General features: G+C 41.4%; 1 protein-coding gene across 3 annotated transcripts in view; it reads right to left on the reverse strand.

Annotated features, from left to right (window-relative positions):
* Window positions 1-14,190, reverse strand: part of LOC126995944 (sphingolipid delta(4)-desaturase DES1-like) — a 31,265-nt gene extending 17,075 nt beyond the window's left edge. The window contains exons 1-6 of one of the 3 annotated variants that reach the window (XR_007750842.1): window positions 14,023-14,190; window positions 10,450-10,626; window positions 9,347-9,486; window positions 8,884-9,100; window positions 8,119-8,327; window positions 4,445-6,707 (exon numbers count right to left, since the gene is read on the reverse strand). Coding sequence is in view for 2 of the 3 variants with exons in the window: in XM_050855861.1 (XP_050711818.1) it covers window positions 6,561-6,707; window positions 8,119-8,327; window positions 8,884-9,100; window positions 9,347-9,486; window positions 10,450-10,626; window positions 14,023-14,104 (972 nt within the window). In the remaining variant the exon portion in view is untranslated. Of the gene's footprint in view, window positions 1-1,817; window positions 6,708-8,118; window positions 8,328-8,883; window positions 9,101-9,346; window positions 9,487-10,449; window positions 10,627-14,022 lie in introns of those variants that run through there. The other 2 variants (XM_050855862.1, XM_050855861.1) reach the window with 2 other exon arrangements.
* Window positions 14,191-17,123: the final 2,933 nt, after the last annotated feature.

Raw genomic sequence — 17,123 nt, forward strand, 5'->3', positions numbered from 1 at the left:
GAAATAGAATGCTTTACAATGACTTACAATGACTAAATAATTGAAAATGTCATAATGACTGACACAATGACAAAATGTTTCTTTACACATACCCTGGTCTTGGTTTTGTTAACCTCTCTCAAGCACTTTATGGTACCAGTATAGAGAGGTTTTGGTGGCGGTGCCAGTACCATTAAGCAGGTATACCTTCAGCATTGTTACCGAGACATTTGATGGTGATACCAGTACCATTCAGCAGGTACCGCTAGTAAGGTATATATTGGTACTGGTGCCTACTCGTACCTCTTACCAAAAAATGACAGCAGTGGAGAACTCTTCCCATCCTATAATTACCACTGTTGGATATACACACATGGGACACTTAGAAGCCATCACTAACAATACACAATGACCACATATGTAATTTTTGAGTGGTAAAATACATCACAGGACAATACACTCACAGTACAGGTTGAATGGCAATGCCACTGTGGTGAGGAGCACTACAATCATTTGGATGATGGAACAAATGCCTGTAGACTTGCGGTGCGATCATATACACGAGACATAGCAATCGTAAATAGAAAAATGGGTAGTAATATAAGTCGACTGTATACATGAAATACCGTAAATCAGTACATCAGAAGCAGAGGGAGACCTGTATCTATAATTAGGGAACAGCAACTGACACTGATTTCTGTACTTATAAAGGCTGATTCACACTATACGAAAAGTGACCGGCACAGAATGTACCGTTCCGGACTGATGAAATATTCTTCAATGGGAAACACATTGTTGTGTTCACACTGCTACAGACCTGCATGTCTCCGGCGCAGACCTTCACCAGAAGTTCCCAGTCGGGATTGTTGGCAAGTATATTTTGCAGGTCCGCGTCAGTACAGCCCGGTCCGGAGCCTGTCAGTGTTGGATAGTGTGAACACATTTCCGTCACCAACCGGCACCAGCACAGCCTGTCTGCTGTGCTGGTGTGTCAGGGAGCGTAGCACTGCATTCATTCATTTATTCATTCACTCTCTCTCTCTCTCTCTCTCTTAACCCAGTAGCAGCGGGGATCATGTTTCTTAATGGTCCCCCCAAGCGAGAAAAATGAGAAAAAATCACCCCTCACACAAACCATTTCATAATATATATCCAAGCATTTGTGATCAGATTATGTATCATCTATTTTGGGGGGTTTATATCATGGCACAAATTCGGCCCGTCGCTGCTACACGGTGAAGCCACAAATTTGGCCCGTTGCTGCTACCAGGTTAAGCAAAAGGTAACCAAGACTTAAAAAGTAAAACATTGAATGACAATATTAAAATATCGTATAATAGGGAGTCCTTGATTTGCACAACTTTAGATTGTACGAATTCAAAATAGCACGATGTCAAAATATAGGGTTTTTCCTCATATTACAGATTCCTTAAAATAACATGATTTCAAGAAAATCAAGTTTCGCGTGGCTGATTTAGTTCAGTAATGCAGCCACCAGGCGTCACTAGGTGTTTCCCGCCACCCGCTGTGTTTAACGCCACCCAGGCCGTGCCGCGGGCAAAGCTCATTCTTTACCCACGCACGGCTGTGGTAGCGTCTCTCTCCCCGTTCGTTCAGTGTGTTACTAACTTACCACCAATTAACCATGGCTCCCAAGCGCCCATCGGATTCTCCAGCATGTGGTAGTACTCCAAAAAGATCGAGGAAGTCATTAACATTAGACCAGAAACTATCAGTGCTTGACAGAATTGACAAAGGGCAGAAAACTTCTGCGATTGTGGCCGCTATGAACTTAAACGAAGCCACGATCAGGACCATAAGGAAGAATGCAAGCAAGATTCGTGACAGTTTGTTTTATTTCCAACAACTCCCATCCTTTAACATAGCGTATGTACAGTTTACTCCAGTACTGGGGGTGATCATCCTTACATTGCATGAAATTTACTTTGCACGGTCCCTTCTGGAACGCATCTATCATGCAAATCAAGGATTCCCTATTCATGAAAATTTATTTTGTCAATATATCCAACTTCGCTTGTAATTAATATTCATGCATTCATTTAGAATGTGTAGCTATTCAGATGTGTGCTACTGAGGATAAACAGAGGTGAGGTGTGGTCAAGGCCCAAAGTAGTGGTACTTGCACTTGACGTGTGACCTGACTTGTATACCCGACCTGTGACCTGATCTGGCTCCCACCACAAGAATTCCTCTGACTACACCTACATTTTCCAAGCCATGTACAGTTGACATCTAGCTCTCGTACGGTGCAGTGTGAACTCAGTGATGGATGGAGAGAAATTAATTTCACTGGTGGAAAAACATGTCTGCCTATTTGACATACATGTCCCATACAGATTATAGCAACAAATGGAAGAACATGGTTAGCACAGCTGATATGCGTCCGGGCTGAAGGACAGGATTGTACTGCTACAAAACGGTGTGAGCACGCTGTTGCCGGCCCATGACGGTCCCGTGCAGGTCCAGGCCGTTTACGTGGTGTAGTGTGAATACACATGCTGTTGCTGGTCCGTTACGGTCCTGTTCAGGTACGGTCACACCCCGTAAACGTGCTGTTGTAGTGTGAATTGGGCCTTAAAGCAGATAAAAACTGACCAAAATACATAGAATAGACATTTTGTGCTACCAATGGTGCTGAATGTCCATATGGTACTACCTGGTGTTATAATTATGGAAAGTAACATATGGCCTAATATTTTATTGCTATTGGAAAGGTTCAAGAAATATTTGCAGAATTAAACACGAAGAACTTAGCACCAACATTAGATCAAGATATTACTTCAATACTGACAATGAAATAGAAGTAAACTGAGATCACAGAAAAATCATTCCTCAAGGTATTTTACTTGAGCAGATGAACAAATATGTGCACATGCCTGAAATTTGCCTTAGCTATTAAGGAAAAGTGGGATAATTCAAAGCAGTAGATTTTGTGGCACTGCCAGACCAAAAGAACAAAGTTATACAGCGATAAATGAAGACAATGAGGGAAGGACAACTCATAAACCATTTGGGGAACACACAAGGGCAGGAGTCAGAAAGAAGTAGGAGAGAACAGCACTGCACTGTCAACACAAAACTTTAAAAATTATTTCATACTCGATTTCTTAAAGTAGTCAATGAAAACTGATATTTGAAGCAGGAACAAATATGTACGACTTGAAACAAGCAATTAAATCTGCTTCAACAAGATATCAGCTTTTTTTATGTAATGAAATTCTATTGGAGATTACAGAATATCAAATTATTTGTTTATTTAACTAGTTGAACTTAGTAAACAAGTGATGTTACCATAATGGCAATTATCCACTTTCAATTATAAAAATAAGATAAAAATGGTGAGATTCAAATGGGTGGGTCATTTTCAAAATCCATATTACTCTTCCACAGATTGTGAGAAACTGACCTTTCTAGGTCACCTGAGCACCACTTTACTGTTGCGCCATCGCACTACAATACTAAAATTAAAACAGCCTCAGGGCTCCCAGTATATACACAACTACCAAATTTCTGCAGAACTATTCCCAAATCCTTTCAATCAGTAAACTTGCAGAAAAGCTGATTACAGGAAATGTTTCAGCTTCCAAATGCAACTATACAAATGCACAAGCACACCTTAATTGACATGACATACCAAGTTTTACAAGTGCACCATAAATGTTGAGTATTTGACTTGGATCTGGAAGCATTGTTATGAGATTATGGGAGGCTTAAAACCTAAGTCAACATTGCAACTATCACAGCAGGTGTTTCAACTACAATAATAGAAAAAACATCAACTGGGTTGTAGACTCCATTCTTCACTCTCCTGCATGCTACCAAGGCTCAAGGAAGTATCCACATGAATGCCTTGCACACTTGTCCCATTTAACACTAATTATCCTTGAAAACTTTTAGAAGACAACCATCTCTCAGATGTAATGACAGTGACTGTCTGTGACAGAAAACAAATGCGTTCAATTAAGCCTGTATCCACAACAATTGTAAATACGAGATTACGCACGGGTAATGATGCAATTCATCATCAACAACCAAAAACTAACAAGCTTTTCCCATTAACAATTATGCAAGTAAATTCCAAAGATAATCAACCAACTAGTATCACCTCCCTGATCAACATCCTTATGACACAAGCACAGTCAAGATTTAAATTAACCCTTTCAATACGGTGACACAGACGTCGGCGTCACAGCATGGAAAGGGTTAAGAGGAAATGGAAGAGGATTAATCTTCTTCTAAACCTCTTCCATTTCCTCTTAAGAGGTTTAGAAGAGGATTAAGAGGAAATGGAAGAGAATTAAGAGGTTTAGAAGAGGATTAATTCTCTTCCATTTCCTCTTAACCCTTTCCATACTGTGACGCCAACGTCTACATCACGTATTGAAAGGGTTAAGCTTAAAGAGAAATGCAACAAGTGGAGTCCCACCCTTCATCACATCTACACCTAACCTAAAGACAAACATGAATGACAACCAAAAAATTCAACTTTGGCTCATTAAGGAACGACCCTGACACTATGAAATCATATACAAATTAAAGTTTAAATTGAGTAGACTATAAAGTCTCAAGAGTAAAGTACATATTTTTAAAATGAATTACTACAGTGTATAAAAATATACCTGCAGGAAATCTTGTATTTTCCTGAATGTAAAAATCTGGACATGCCAACCTGATATTATTCAATTACATGTACTTTCCTGATGCAAGCCAGGAAGTCATAAATGAATACTTCCCCCTACTCTTCACAATGAGAGTGGATGAATGTTTCTCATTTGCAGTGGCTAAAAGTAGACTGACACAAAACAACCAAAACAAAGTGCCAAGTCCTATGCAATGAGGGTAACAGCTTGTTCTTGATCTTGTTAATACTGTCAGAGTTCCACCATTATGGTCACTAGGTCTCATTTAGACATGCTGATATATCAAGTATATATTCCCCTCTATGTAAGAAACTAATATTATGCCTAAATAACTAGTTCAGATGAGGCAACATAACTGCATGGTATGAGGTGTACCAAAATTATATTCCATTAATGCAATTGTTTACAACATAACTACAGTGGCCTTGCGTCCAGCGTGGGAATTTGGTCAGGGATCACGTTGCGATGGCTGAAATTAGCATTGGACAAACAAATTAACCTACAGGAAAAATTAATTTTGTCAGAGAATTTCTGAAAAAACACTGGACCTTCAATTTCCCAAATACTGCAATTGTCGAACCCATGCCCGGTCAAGTCCAGGAACTGATATATAATCCAGGAAAAAAATCTGGGGTCTGCCTAAGTCTGGCAGTTCTGGTTGGGCCAAGAGACCACATCCTCTAGAGCCCTGGCAGTTAAGGTTGCTTGTGGCTGTTGTTGTTATGCAGATGTACTGGACATATGCCAAGCCAAGTCCACGTCTGCAACACTCCCTAGGTGTTCGCGTGTTGTGGTGGCTGTGATGTTCATGTCACCTCCACAACGAGTCTACTAATTCACTAAGCTTCATATTCTTGTTCTAAGTTGCATTATCTGATTATTATCATCTAATTTTTAAAGAAGGAAACATTTATTAATAAATAATTTGCATAGTATGATATATTTATGGGTTCAAAACCCTGAAATTGAAAAAGAAAATGGCAAGCCCTTCGTGATTGCTGCCAACGGCGCATTCTTTGTTGATATACAATGCAAGTTTTCGAATAACTTGTTTTATTTAATCTCTTCAATGTGGTAATTAAATGCTGGGCAGTGTGATAAAAGTCTGGGACAGGTACTGAATATAGGTAATTGACGTAAATGTCTGTGAATGGGCCTTTTCCGTGGACTGTGGCGAGTTTTCAAGAATACTTGTAGAAATAATGCCACGCTAGATATGAGACCTGTTGGACAAACACACATTGGAAATGAGTACTGTACTATAAACTTCCCTAACTTGTATGACTTTAATTGGTGATCACAATATTACTAACTAACAGGTGATTGGGTTTGAAAATAATGCTACAAATCCTATTATGACAGCAAAGAAAAAAGCTTGCTGTTCTCTATTGTATTCCTTCTCCTTGAGGGGTCTCCTCCAAAATCAAGGGTATTTTAAGGTTGTCTTCCAGGTCTACCTTGATTTTTTGTTAATTAAAAGAATACAGTTTCTGAAATTCATTTTGGGTCCTTCTATCGAGGGTCTAAGGGTCTTTTTGAATAGCCCCCCTTCCCCTAAGGGAGAGGAGGACTACTGGTCCAGCCCTGCTGCTCATGACAGCCCTTACTCTTGACCACTCATCATTCTGCACAGAAAGTACTGGCAAGCCTAACATGGCTTCATCATTGAGCAGTGTATCACTTCACTGGCTGGGAAACAGATGAACACCTTAGGCCTCAACCCACAAAGAATAAGTTAGTTTGTCACAATCCCTTTTAAGATCAAGAAAACATGAACCCACACCTGATGAGCCTAAACAAGGAAAACAACAAGGCTTGAGCCATGATGAGGCACCAGTGAACCATGTATCAAATTTGCCATGTAGTATAACATCTCATTGGCAGACTCCACCCACAAACCTAAGCTTCTGCTCTTCTTTACTACTCTTCTTTGAGCAGCTTTGCATGCTTCCTCTTGATCCTGGCATATGGGCCAATGGCAGGGTCAGTGATGAAGTCATAAATGACCTTGACCCAGGACTCGTGGCGGGGCAAGTCGTCATAGTACTCGGGTGCCAACGCACGAACCTGTCACGTGGGTGAAGAGGGTTCAGTGAGTCATAGGAACGAAGGATGGCCAATAACTGGCTATGAGCTGAGTTTCACTTAGGTTAAAATAAGGTGGGTTAGAATGCTAAATGCCACTAGGTTCAAACAGACCTAGAACGATTCTCGCTCTATTGGCAAGTACTGTACAGCCTTGGACCAAATGTCATGCCATCATATCAAACACTATGTATAACATATATACCGCTGCTTCACTGCCTCAAAAAGGCATATATAAAAATGGACCTGATGTTGTAAGGGGGTGTATTATTATTTCTTGAAGCTCATGAGAAAATTATCTACTCAGAAGAATAAATCTTCCCAACTAACCCCCCCCTCCCTTAGAATCAAATCTGGACCTTGAATGTAGAGTCAAGGGGTACCCTGTGGCTTAAAGCCTTTAATCTTTTATCCACATCTCATGTCATTACATGGCTTCCCTTTTCTTATTTAGATAGATATTTCTTTGCTTGAGTTTTCTCACACTAGTCCTTTCAACATCATATTTTCTATGGTAGCAAGATCAGAGACTCCCTTCAGAGACACAAGTTATCAAATTTTCTGCTCATTCATGGGAAGATACACAACACAGAAGTGACTCCTTATCCACCACTATGATGAGGGGTTTATTTATCATAGAGAACAAACATTTTTCCCTACACCTCAACTGGAGTTCAAATTCGGGCCCCCTGGACGTGTGTTAAGCCAAAGGGTACCCCTCAGCTTAACCCCTTCACTCCGGTGACGCCGACGTCGGCGTCACCGTATGGAAAGGGTTAGACCTCTTCTAAACCTCTTAATCCTCTTCCATTTCCTCTTAATCCTCTTTTAAACCTCTTAAGAGGAAATGGAAGAGGAATTTAGAGGAGGATTGAGAGGTTTAGAAGAGGATTAATCCTCTTCCATTTCCTCTTAACCCTCTCCATACTGTGACGCCGACGTCTGCGTCATGGATGGAAAGGGTCAAAGGCTTTGGGAGTCTTTAACTCATATCTCTGGCCATTACAGTGTTGGGTAGAGTTCTGAAAACTATACCAGTAGGAGTTATAGTCTGCAGCTACCTCTATTTCAGTGTTAATGACCATATTGATAACAAACAAGGGACATGGCCACAAAAGATGTAATCCAATTTTGGCAAGCCTTTTCTTGAAAAAAAAATTTCTTGTGTATTGAGGTTTTTATCAAGCCCCACTACTTCCTGTTAAACTTGAGATTTGCTTGGTGGCTGATATGAAAAGTAATAATAAGGAATGTGTATCTTTCACTGGGGAGGCAGTGGCCGAGTGGTCAGAGTGCGGGTGTGGTGAGCCCATGGACCTAGGTTTGAGTCCCACCAAAACACACAAGAAATAAATACAAGAAATTAATTATAAAAAAAAGTAGCTCTCCTCACCTTTGGCAGTCTGCTCCCAGGAACGTAAGGGAAGTCGTGGTGCTCGTTGTGGTAGCCAACATTGAAGGTGACGTAGTTAAGGGGACCATAATAGCTGTACGTCTCAAAACCTTTGTGGAACATGTAGTGCTCAGAGATGAAGTGTCCAGCCACAGGATGGATGCCCATGGCCAGTAGCGACCCTCCAGCCAGGTAGCTGATACCTTTGGCTGGAGAAAGAAAAAAAACATTAAGGTATGTTTACCATTTCATATCGGCCAAAAGTAAACCTATACCCTGTAACACTAAGTTGAGCTATGGAAATGAACTATTTGTGGTCCTTAGTATATGCAAGTTTTTATAGTGTGGATCTGGTTTTCTGCAGATTACAGATTCTTGAAACTTCTTCCACCTTCTCCTCCACCAGCTATGATTAAAAAACACTACCAACAGCTTAGATTATCTTCTTTCCTTCAGGAACAATACAAAGAAGGCACTGAAGAGTCAGTAAACACCATTAGTGTAGAGTTCTGGTACACTTCAAGTCAATATTTTTCACAATATAAGGACACAGGGCATTGGGTGGGGGGGGAGGGAGCAATTCAGGTGGAGTTTTTGTATATGACTGTGTCTGTTACCCAAGTAGTTTGGTTAGAATGACTACCTAAAAAACAAAATACTAAATAAAATAAAATCCCATATCCACACAAGTGGATGAAATAAAACAAAATAAATACTACACAACCAAATATGCAAAAAAAGGAAAGGAAAACACACACAACAAACCTCCAAAGAAATAATAGACAGCAAAGTTGAAGGAGAGCTGGACGGCAGTGTTGAAGATCTCAAGAAGTGTGGGAGTCTTTGGGTAGGTGATGACGGGACGCAGCGCATAAAACAGCGGCTGCAAACTCATCCAGATTAGCTTGCCAAAGGTGGTACAAAAAAGTCTTGCCTCCAGGGATGTTGGAATGTCTGTGTCCAACTTCTCATCCCCTTGGTACTGAAAAGGAAAGACAAGCTGAATATATTTTGTACTAAAAGTAAAAAACTGATTAGGGTCTAGTTTCAGCTTACTAAAAAATATTCATTACTTAGACATCAAGATCAAGCTGCAGAGTGGGAATTTCACAAAGATCCAAGGAATAAAACCTGAAAGAGTGAGTAAACATAGACCTCCACGCCACCAACAGGAATACAGAGGAATGGACGGTATTCCGGCAAAAGCAATTTCACTATTTTTACTCACTTTGTGGTGCTCCAGGTGGTACCCTTTGAAGGACACGGAGAAGGGCAGCGCTATGGGGAAGTTTGCAAATATGCCGAGGAAACGATTGGCCAGAGGCTGCGAGTGTCCAAAGGCAAGGTTGTGGGAGATCTCATGGATTGCTGTGGATGGAGACAATTCAGACACAGCAACCTGACTTCTAGGCACTATACTTAATTAACATATTAAGAAAAGAGAATTACCTCTTAAACTCTGCTCAAGAGCCATTTACAGGTAGCTAGTGATCATAAAAAATTCAATTTGGCTCATTGAAAATTGTGTGTGTGAAGTGTTTGAGCTAGGGTAAAGAAGGAAAGCCATAGATAGTGGAGAGGAAACCAAAATAAAGGTGAAGGAAGAAAATGAAGTGAGGAGCAAGTCAAGTAAATCCAGAGGTAAGGGAGGGAGAGTGCAAAAAAGATGAAAGGGTGTAGAGGAAATTGTCACCACAAAGAATGGAAGATGAGCCACAGTGAAGCTAAACTCACAAGGTTTATTCAAGTTATCAAAATAAGTTCTTATGAATACAATAGAAGAAAATCTTACTTATATACCTTGCTAAACAATGCAACAGATGAAAAGACCTAGAAGCTCCATTTTCTTGATGTATTTTCATCATGCTGATGCAAAGGTCATTTAAATCAGGCTTCCTTGGATATTTCATTCATACTAATCCATTAGCTAAGCATGTGTTTCAACTGCATCAGCTTTGTTTCTGGCAAAAATATAATAAAAGGAAGCTGACATGAGTGACACACATGCTTAGCTAATGCATTAGTTTGATCCAGGTATCACTGGAAACCTGACTTCACTCAGTTTTGTATCAGCTTGATGAACGCACAGCGAGATTATGGAGCTACCAGGTTTTCACTATCAAGGCTTTGGTTTGCAAGAAATATAACAAAAGTCTAGTATTATGGCAATCATATTTTTTGTTAAGTAGGGGCAAACCAAACAGTAATCTATAATTTCAGTCACTCAGTTGCCAAACAAGGCAATTCCCAGCTTAACATATAGCAAGGTCAGTTCTCACTAGTCGATTGCCAGGCAGCTTCTCTCTCTCTCTCTCTCTCACACACACTAACCCAGCATGAGGGAGTGGTTGATGGTGCCACCAATGCAGTAGGCAAGCAGGAAGACCCAGAGCCAGGGCAGGTCCTTCACCACAAACAGTGACAACACTTGGAAGGTCACGAGGCCCAGCACCCACCACTTCAAGTTGGGATCATTACCAAAGAGCTCTTTGATCTCTGGGTGTTTTTCTGCGGGTGTAAAATGGTGTTTTAAGCCAAGTTTTGTGTGTCTGCATTTGTGTGTGGGTGTTGTAGTATAGTACCACCAGGCCTGGAAAGGTAAAAGGAAAAGTTGGGGACATGCTATAGATAAATGTGGCCAAGGTGAAAATCTCTGTTGCATTGGCCCTTGACCATGTAGTAGGTAAGAACCCATTACCCTGAGACACAGAGCCAGTGTGACATCCAGGTTACCAGTCTACCTTCCCCAAATTTCCCCAGGTACTCTTTTATCAACTTGCACAAGGGAGGATGAACAGCTGGAAGAGCTACATTCTGACTGCCCAAGCTGGGAATTGAACCCTGGCCCATGGATTCAAGACTAGTCACACTAACCACTGCACTACAGAGGTGTGTGCTGGTCTGAGATACAATTATATGGTTCTGTGTCTGTATCGAGGATTATCCAATTTTTCCTTCAATTGACATATACACCTAGCTGCTATCACATATTTTTCCAGTCCATCTAAGCACCTATATTTCTATAAAGACCCCTGTACTTTTTTATTGTTCATTCATCTTCCCTTCTGAAGCTTTTCTTTGTGTCCCCTCAAATACCTACCCTAGCTTCCCTCTTCAATATTTATCAACATGTTTACGTCCTAGTCATTCGTCATTAGAAAAATTGCATTAACTCGGTTAAAAATCTTGAAGTGTACACCACCAAGTGCCAAGGATTAAAGTGGGCCTTGAGGATAGAAAACTGGGCAGCAAACTACTTTTCTGAAGGCCCAAGTTCAATCCCTGGCACTCAGTGATGTAATTTCAAGTCATTCATCAGTTCATACATCATAATTAGGTCTCATTTCTCCTTCCTTCAAGATGCACTTCCTTGAGCCTTACTCTATATGTTTGGTCTTTCAGTTCTGGCACCTTCTTAGTGGCTACATGCTGAATTCTTTATTCAGGGAGTAAAAAGCTAACCATATATGCTTATGACATATAAAGGTCTCCAAATGTATCATTTACATGTTTCTCCAATGAAAAATCATTCCATATCACCACTCCCAAATCTTTCTCATCATATTTTTCATTCTCTTTTCATATTATATAATTTATCTAATTGTATATAAGCTCAAATAACATCACTAAGCACTACAACTCACCAGCACCTCTAGGGGAATTTCAGATGTTATCAGATCTTATCTAATCCCAGGCTTTAGCATTACCCTTGTCTAGCAGAAACTTTCCTGGCTGATAAGATGAAGTGATAAGAGATGCAATATTACTAGTGGTGAATAACATTTTCATTTTAATGACTTTTATTTTATTGATTACTCATACATCTACTTGTTACTCCCCTGGGACACCATATTCACCTTATATATAGCTACTTGTTAAAGAGGCACATGACTGCTACAGCTGCTGCTTTCTGGCTCTCCCTCACAAGCCTTCCTTGGTTCTATCATTATTCATGCATGTTATCAAGCCCATTCCTGCCGGCACCGACCAAAAAAAATATATAAATAGCGCTAATGAATGAGTAACAACACATATCCTGTTACATTCACCTCATTCTTATAGACATGTCAATTTCACTGGAGAAGCATTGCCATGTTGATTATAAGGGCAACAAATTAGACTGCGTGAATGAGGACAGAGTACGATACTAGATTTGGCCGAGATATGGATACCGTATTTGCTTAAATTGATAGCTGGCGGGTAATAGGAGGCTACCTACTTCTTTAGCACATAAAATGTAATAACAATATTTTAATCCTTTTACTTTTTAACTTTATTAGGAAAGTATTATTAGTCCCTTAAAAAAAGTAATACTGACAACTTTCCAGCCTTTCTTTGACAATCAACACCTGTATAACATAAAGTGAGATAAAAAGGAACCACAGGAAAGATGACAGCTACCATTCCTAAGGAGAGGTGATCCATTCTCAGTGCTGCTTCTGCATTTTTCACCTCCACACTTGATAAAAAAAACTGCATCCTCACCCCAGCTAAAAAGACACCACAGCATCTTTCCTTTATCTCATCTAGACTGATTGGACTAAAATCATGGTGCCGCAACTGCACTGGTCATATGGCACCTTCCCCATTAGATTCAAGGCAGATGATAATCCTTCTTATTTTCCCTTTAGTCATGCAAACAATTATCAATATGTTCCAGCTACTTAGTGAAGCATGACAACAAGGCATGGTGGTTTACAGGTAGTATTTGTTTTACTGCTCAAGGAGGAATAAACCAGGCTCACTAGCACAGTCTCATAGGAATGGGGACAAAACCAGTCACAGTTCAGGGACAGCATTAGCAGTCTGGTGGCCTTGATAAGCCTCTGAGAGCAAGGCGGCAGCATGCTTCCCTTCTATTGTTCCTTCACACGTTTCCTCCCGTTCAGACTAACTTCACTCTTTTTTTCTATTGGTCCTTTACCCTTCCTTTTATTGGTCCTTCACCCTTACTTCTACTGGTCCTTCACACATTGCCACCCCTACAGACTAACTTCACCCTTCCCCTGGATATATAGCAATGGTGTGAGCATTGAAACACAAGTCCTAGCCACATACAGAACACAAGTCCACAACTACATACAGAACACAAGAAGCACTAGAAACCACATATATAACACAGGAACCACGTCTACAACCACAACAGTACATAACACAAGAAACACAAGTCCACAACTACAACCACATACAGAGCACCAGTCTACAACCACAGCTACATACAGAACACAAGAAACACAAGTCCCAGCCACACATACAGAACACCAATTGCATTCATTTTCACACCCACACCCCTCGTTTACTTGTGACTAAACATTGGCAAATACAAATGACAGCGTTTAGCTAGACGAGGGCAAACCACATTAAAAAGTTGCACAAGGAAGCCATATAGAAACACAGTGGGTGGGGTGTGAGTCCCGTCAAGCCTCGTTTTATAAGATTCTGACACATCCTCACCCTCTCGCCCTCCCTGTGGCCTATGACGTAACCTTTATTTCCTAACCATGACCTCCCTGCCCGGCTGTCTCCGTGGCCCACCCTGACCAAGAGGAACACCCAAACCGTGCATGACGATAAGGAAATCCAGCTGGGGTGAATAAAAACGTTAGAAAACAGTTGAATAGTATCACAAATCTCATCTTCCGCTTGCAACAGATGGCCCCGGCGCATCACTATCTCATGCAGCGGTGACGTAACTTAAGAGAGGCAGAGGGGAACGTCACCATGAATCCATTGACATTGTATTTGCTATCAGGAAGAGTGTGTGTCAGAATCCACAAGTGTCTGGGAATGAAATGAGAAATGAGAGCAACTGGCAACGTGACCCTTCCCACGTCCCTCTCTTCCCATCATCACACCCCTGAATATAATGCCGGGGAGGAGGCTGGGGGGCAGGTTTATCCTCACTGAGTATCTCCTTGCGTCTGGAGGCGTGGGGCTCGGCGGTGTAGGTCCACTCGAAGTCCGTCCTTGACACGTGTTGGCCCATGGTGGTGCTTGGTGAGTGTTCCTGGCGCGGGGCACTGTACGTTCTCCCTCCGCCACGCCGCAGCCAACACTGAAGGGAGGGTCTGAGAAGGGAGGGAGGGAGAGCGAGGGAGAGAGGGAGAGGGAGGGAGAGCCAGGTAGAGCCTCCCCCGCCGCTTCCACACATGTTGCAGATAGAATCCCTTGATAGAGACCATATCCTCTTTCCTCCTCCCCTACCCATTCCTTCTTTCCCCTTCTCTTACCTTCGCTTCCCCTCCCTTCCCTTCCCTTCCCATCCCTGGCCACCGTTCTCTATAAAGGGACTCTAGTTGCAGAGAGAGAGAGAGAGAGAGAGAGAGAGAGAGAGAGAGAGAGGGGGGGGGGGAGATAGATAGATAGGGGGAGAGGGAGGGAGAGCTAGGTAGTCTCCCCTCCCTTCCACACTTTTATTTATTTATTTATTTATCTATTTATTTTGGCCATTTTGGCTATTAGGCCAGTTCCACACTGATGTTATAAGAGAGAGAGGGAAAGGGAGGGAGAGAGAGGGAGAGGGAGAGAGAGCCTATACCCTCCCCTATACTCCCTCCAACATTAAGTTTGCAAGGAGAGAGAGAAGGAGGGGGAAGGAGACAGAGGAAGAGGGAGAGCATGATTTTTACTTATCTGCTGTTATAGTGCTCTCCAAGTCCATTCTATTCTTTCTATATGTAGCCTTATGCCCATATATTTCCTTTGACGCAGCACACCGAAATGCATTAATATAGCCAAAAGTATCTAGTTCAATAATACCAAGACCACCAGACCGGCTGTATATAGTGAATGAGTCTCTTGCCTCTTGCAGCTCTTACATTCTTTTTATTATGTTTCCTTAATTAGTATTAAAGACCTTCTATTTACAAGGATCCGTTTTAAATCACTGATCTGGCTGGAGAACCCGTGTTCTATTTACCACTGAGATCTGGATTCTCATGATCTGGGTGATCCGATCTGCCTGATCCATAATGAGTGAGGAGCATATAATAAAATAAGATGATGTTGCATAAATGGTTTTGTAGGCAGTAAAGATGTAAAATAGAAGTATTACACAATGGAAATGTGGGAGATATACAGGCCACACCGACGTGAACAAGTGCTCATTATCGTCGATCTCTGGGTACTCCCAGGACCTCACACCACACACCCCATCCCCCTTGCTCAAGAGGGGACAGTAACCACTCCTAGTCAACGGAAAGAATCCGGCCTGAGCGGGGCTCGAACCGCCGCCTGTTTGGCCGTGAAGCCTTGCAGCGCGGCTCTCTAACCGACTGAGCTACCTGAGCGGTGTGTGTGTGTGTGTGTGTGCGCGCGCGCGCTTTGTTTTGATCATATTCAGATTCGGGCCAGTGATCTAGAGCTCTGATCAGTGTTCTAAATAAATAAATAAATAAAATTTTGGGGTAGAAGGGCGGATTGTAATTAGGGATGTGCGGTATCGACAAAAATACCGGTATTGCCGATACCAGTTTTCTGAAATAATACCGGTACGCCTCTTCCGGGTATAAATCATGATACCGGTACTACCGGTATTTCCTAGAAAATACCGGTAATACCGGTAACGGTATTTACTTTTGAAATGGAAAATTTTTCCTTTGTCTATTCTCGTACAATATGTAACACTACAATCGCACAAGGTAGTTTTAGGTGACTTCTAACTTTTATTATTCTTTGCATAAATAGTATTTCTAACATAATAATAAAAAAATCAAATCTTAAACACACCTCCCCCACTATTCGTGAGTTGGCCATTCGTTGGTTCGACTATGATTATGTTTAGATTAATGGGTCAATCAGGTCATGTTCACTGATGGAGTTTCAAAATTAAGCGCGCGCGGGACTGGATATGAAGTACTACGTGGCCCACGTTTCGAGGGCCAGTAGCCAGTCGTGAAGTCACAAGTCAGTGCCTTTGTATTTAAGTATTTGAATAGATGTTGTACTCATGGGGTTGGTGCATTCAGTGCTGTACAAAAAAAAAATATCGAAAAAAATACCGGTATAACGGTATACCAATGTGATAAAAATACCGTTACCGATATACCGAAGTGCTGCTGATACCAGTAATACCGAAACTAAAATACCGGTATTCCGGTATACCGGGATACCCTAGTAAAGACTTATGATAGCCCGGTTACCCACCCTCGCCGTCTACGTTGTTCTTCTGATGACTCCCGCCTTGTTTTACATGGATAGGACGGTCTCTCTCTCTCTCTCTCTCTCTCTCTCTCTCTCTCTCTCTCTCTCTCTTCTGACTCACCAACCAGTGTAAAATGTATTAAATCTAATGGTTTCTGCCTTCTTCTACAACACTGAAAGGGGTAAGCGGAGGACAGATACCGTATGTGTGTGTGTGTGTGTGGGGGGGGGGGGGGGACATGACATATAGATGGTTATAATATCATCTATGGGAAACTAACATACTTATTTAACAGATGTATCTAATAATATGTAAGAAAATTCAGATTCCCAAACCAAACAACTGCCGAATGAAATGTATTGGGCCTACCAAATGAAATCTTGTGTTAGGGCTATAGTATACAAATTTCAAGGAGATGAAGAAAAAAAATATGATACAATAGGGGAACATACGAGTTTGACATAGGTCTCTTGCATCAAATATCTCTAAAGGCCAAAAGAGAGGCAAAATGCGTTCTCATGAGTGTTTTTTTTCGAGTTAATGGCACATGAGCCTTGTCAAACTCCCACCAGGGTAAAAAATAAAACTACCAATGGAAAAGCCCATAACTCTTAAATGTGTGTGCAGGGGCGCCGAAATGTTCAATAATATGGACCTTAGGTAAATAGGTACGGTTAAATAGGTAAAAATTAAGGTAGAGCGAACTTGGCTTAACGTATTTACCAACACTCGCAGGCGTGGACAATGAAGTCAATATCATTATGAACGACCTTGAGTTGCTCGTTATCGATTTTCCTTTACTTTGTGGATGATAGCAAATTTATGTATCGCGTTCATCTTATTAGTGATTCATATATACACG

The sequence above is a fragment of the Eriocheir sinensis genome, chromosome 9 (genome assembly GCF_024679095.1).
Source record: "Eriocheir sinensis breed Jianghai 21 chromosome 9, ASM2467909v1, whole genome shotgun sequence".
In the NCBI taxonomy this organism is placed as follows: domain Eukaryota; kingdom Metazoa; phylum Arthropoda; class Malacostraca; order Decapoda; family Varunidae; genus Eriocheir; species Eriocheir sinensis.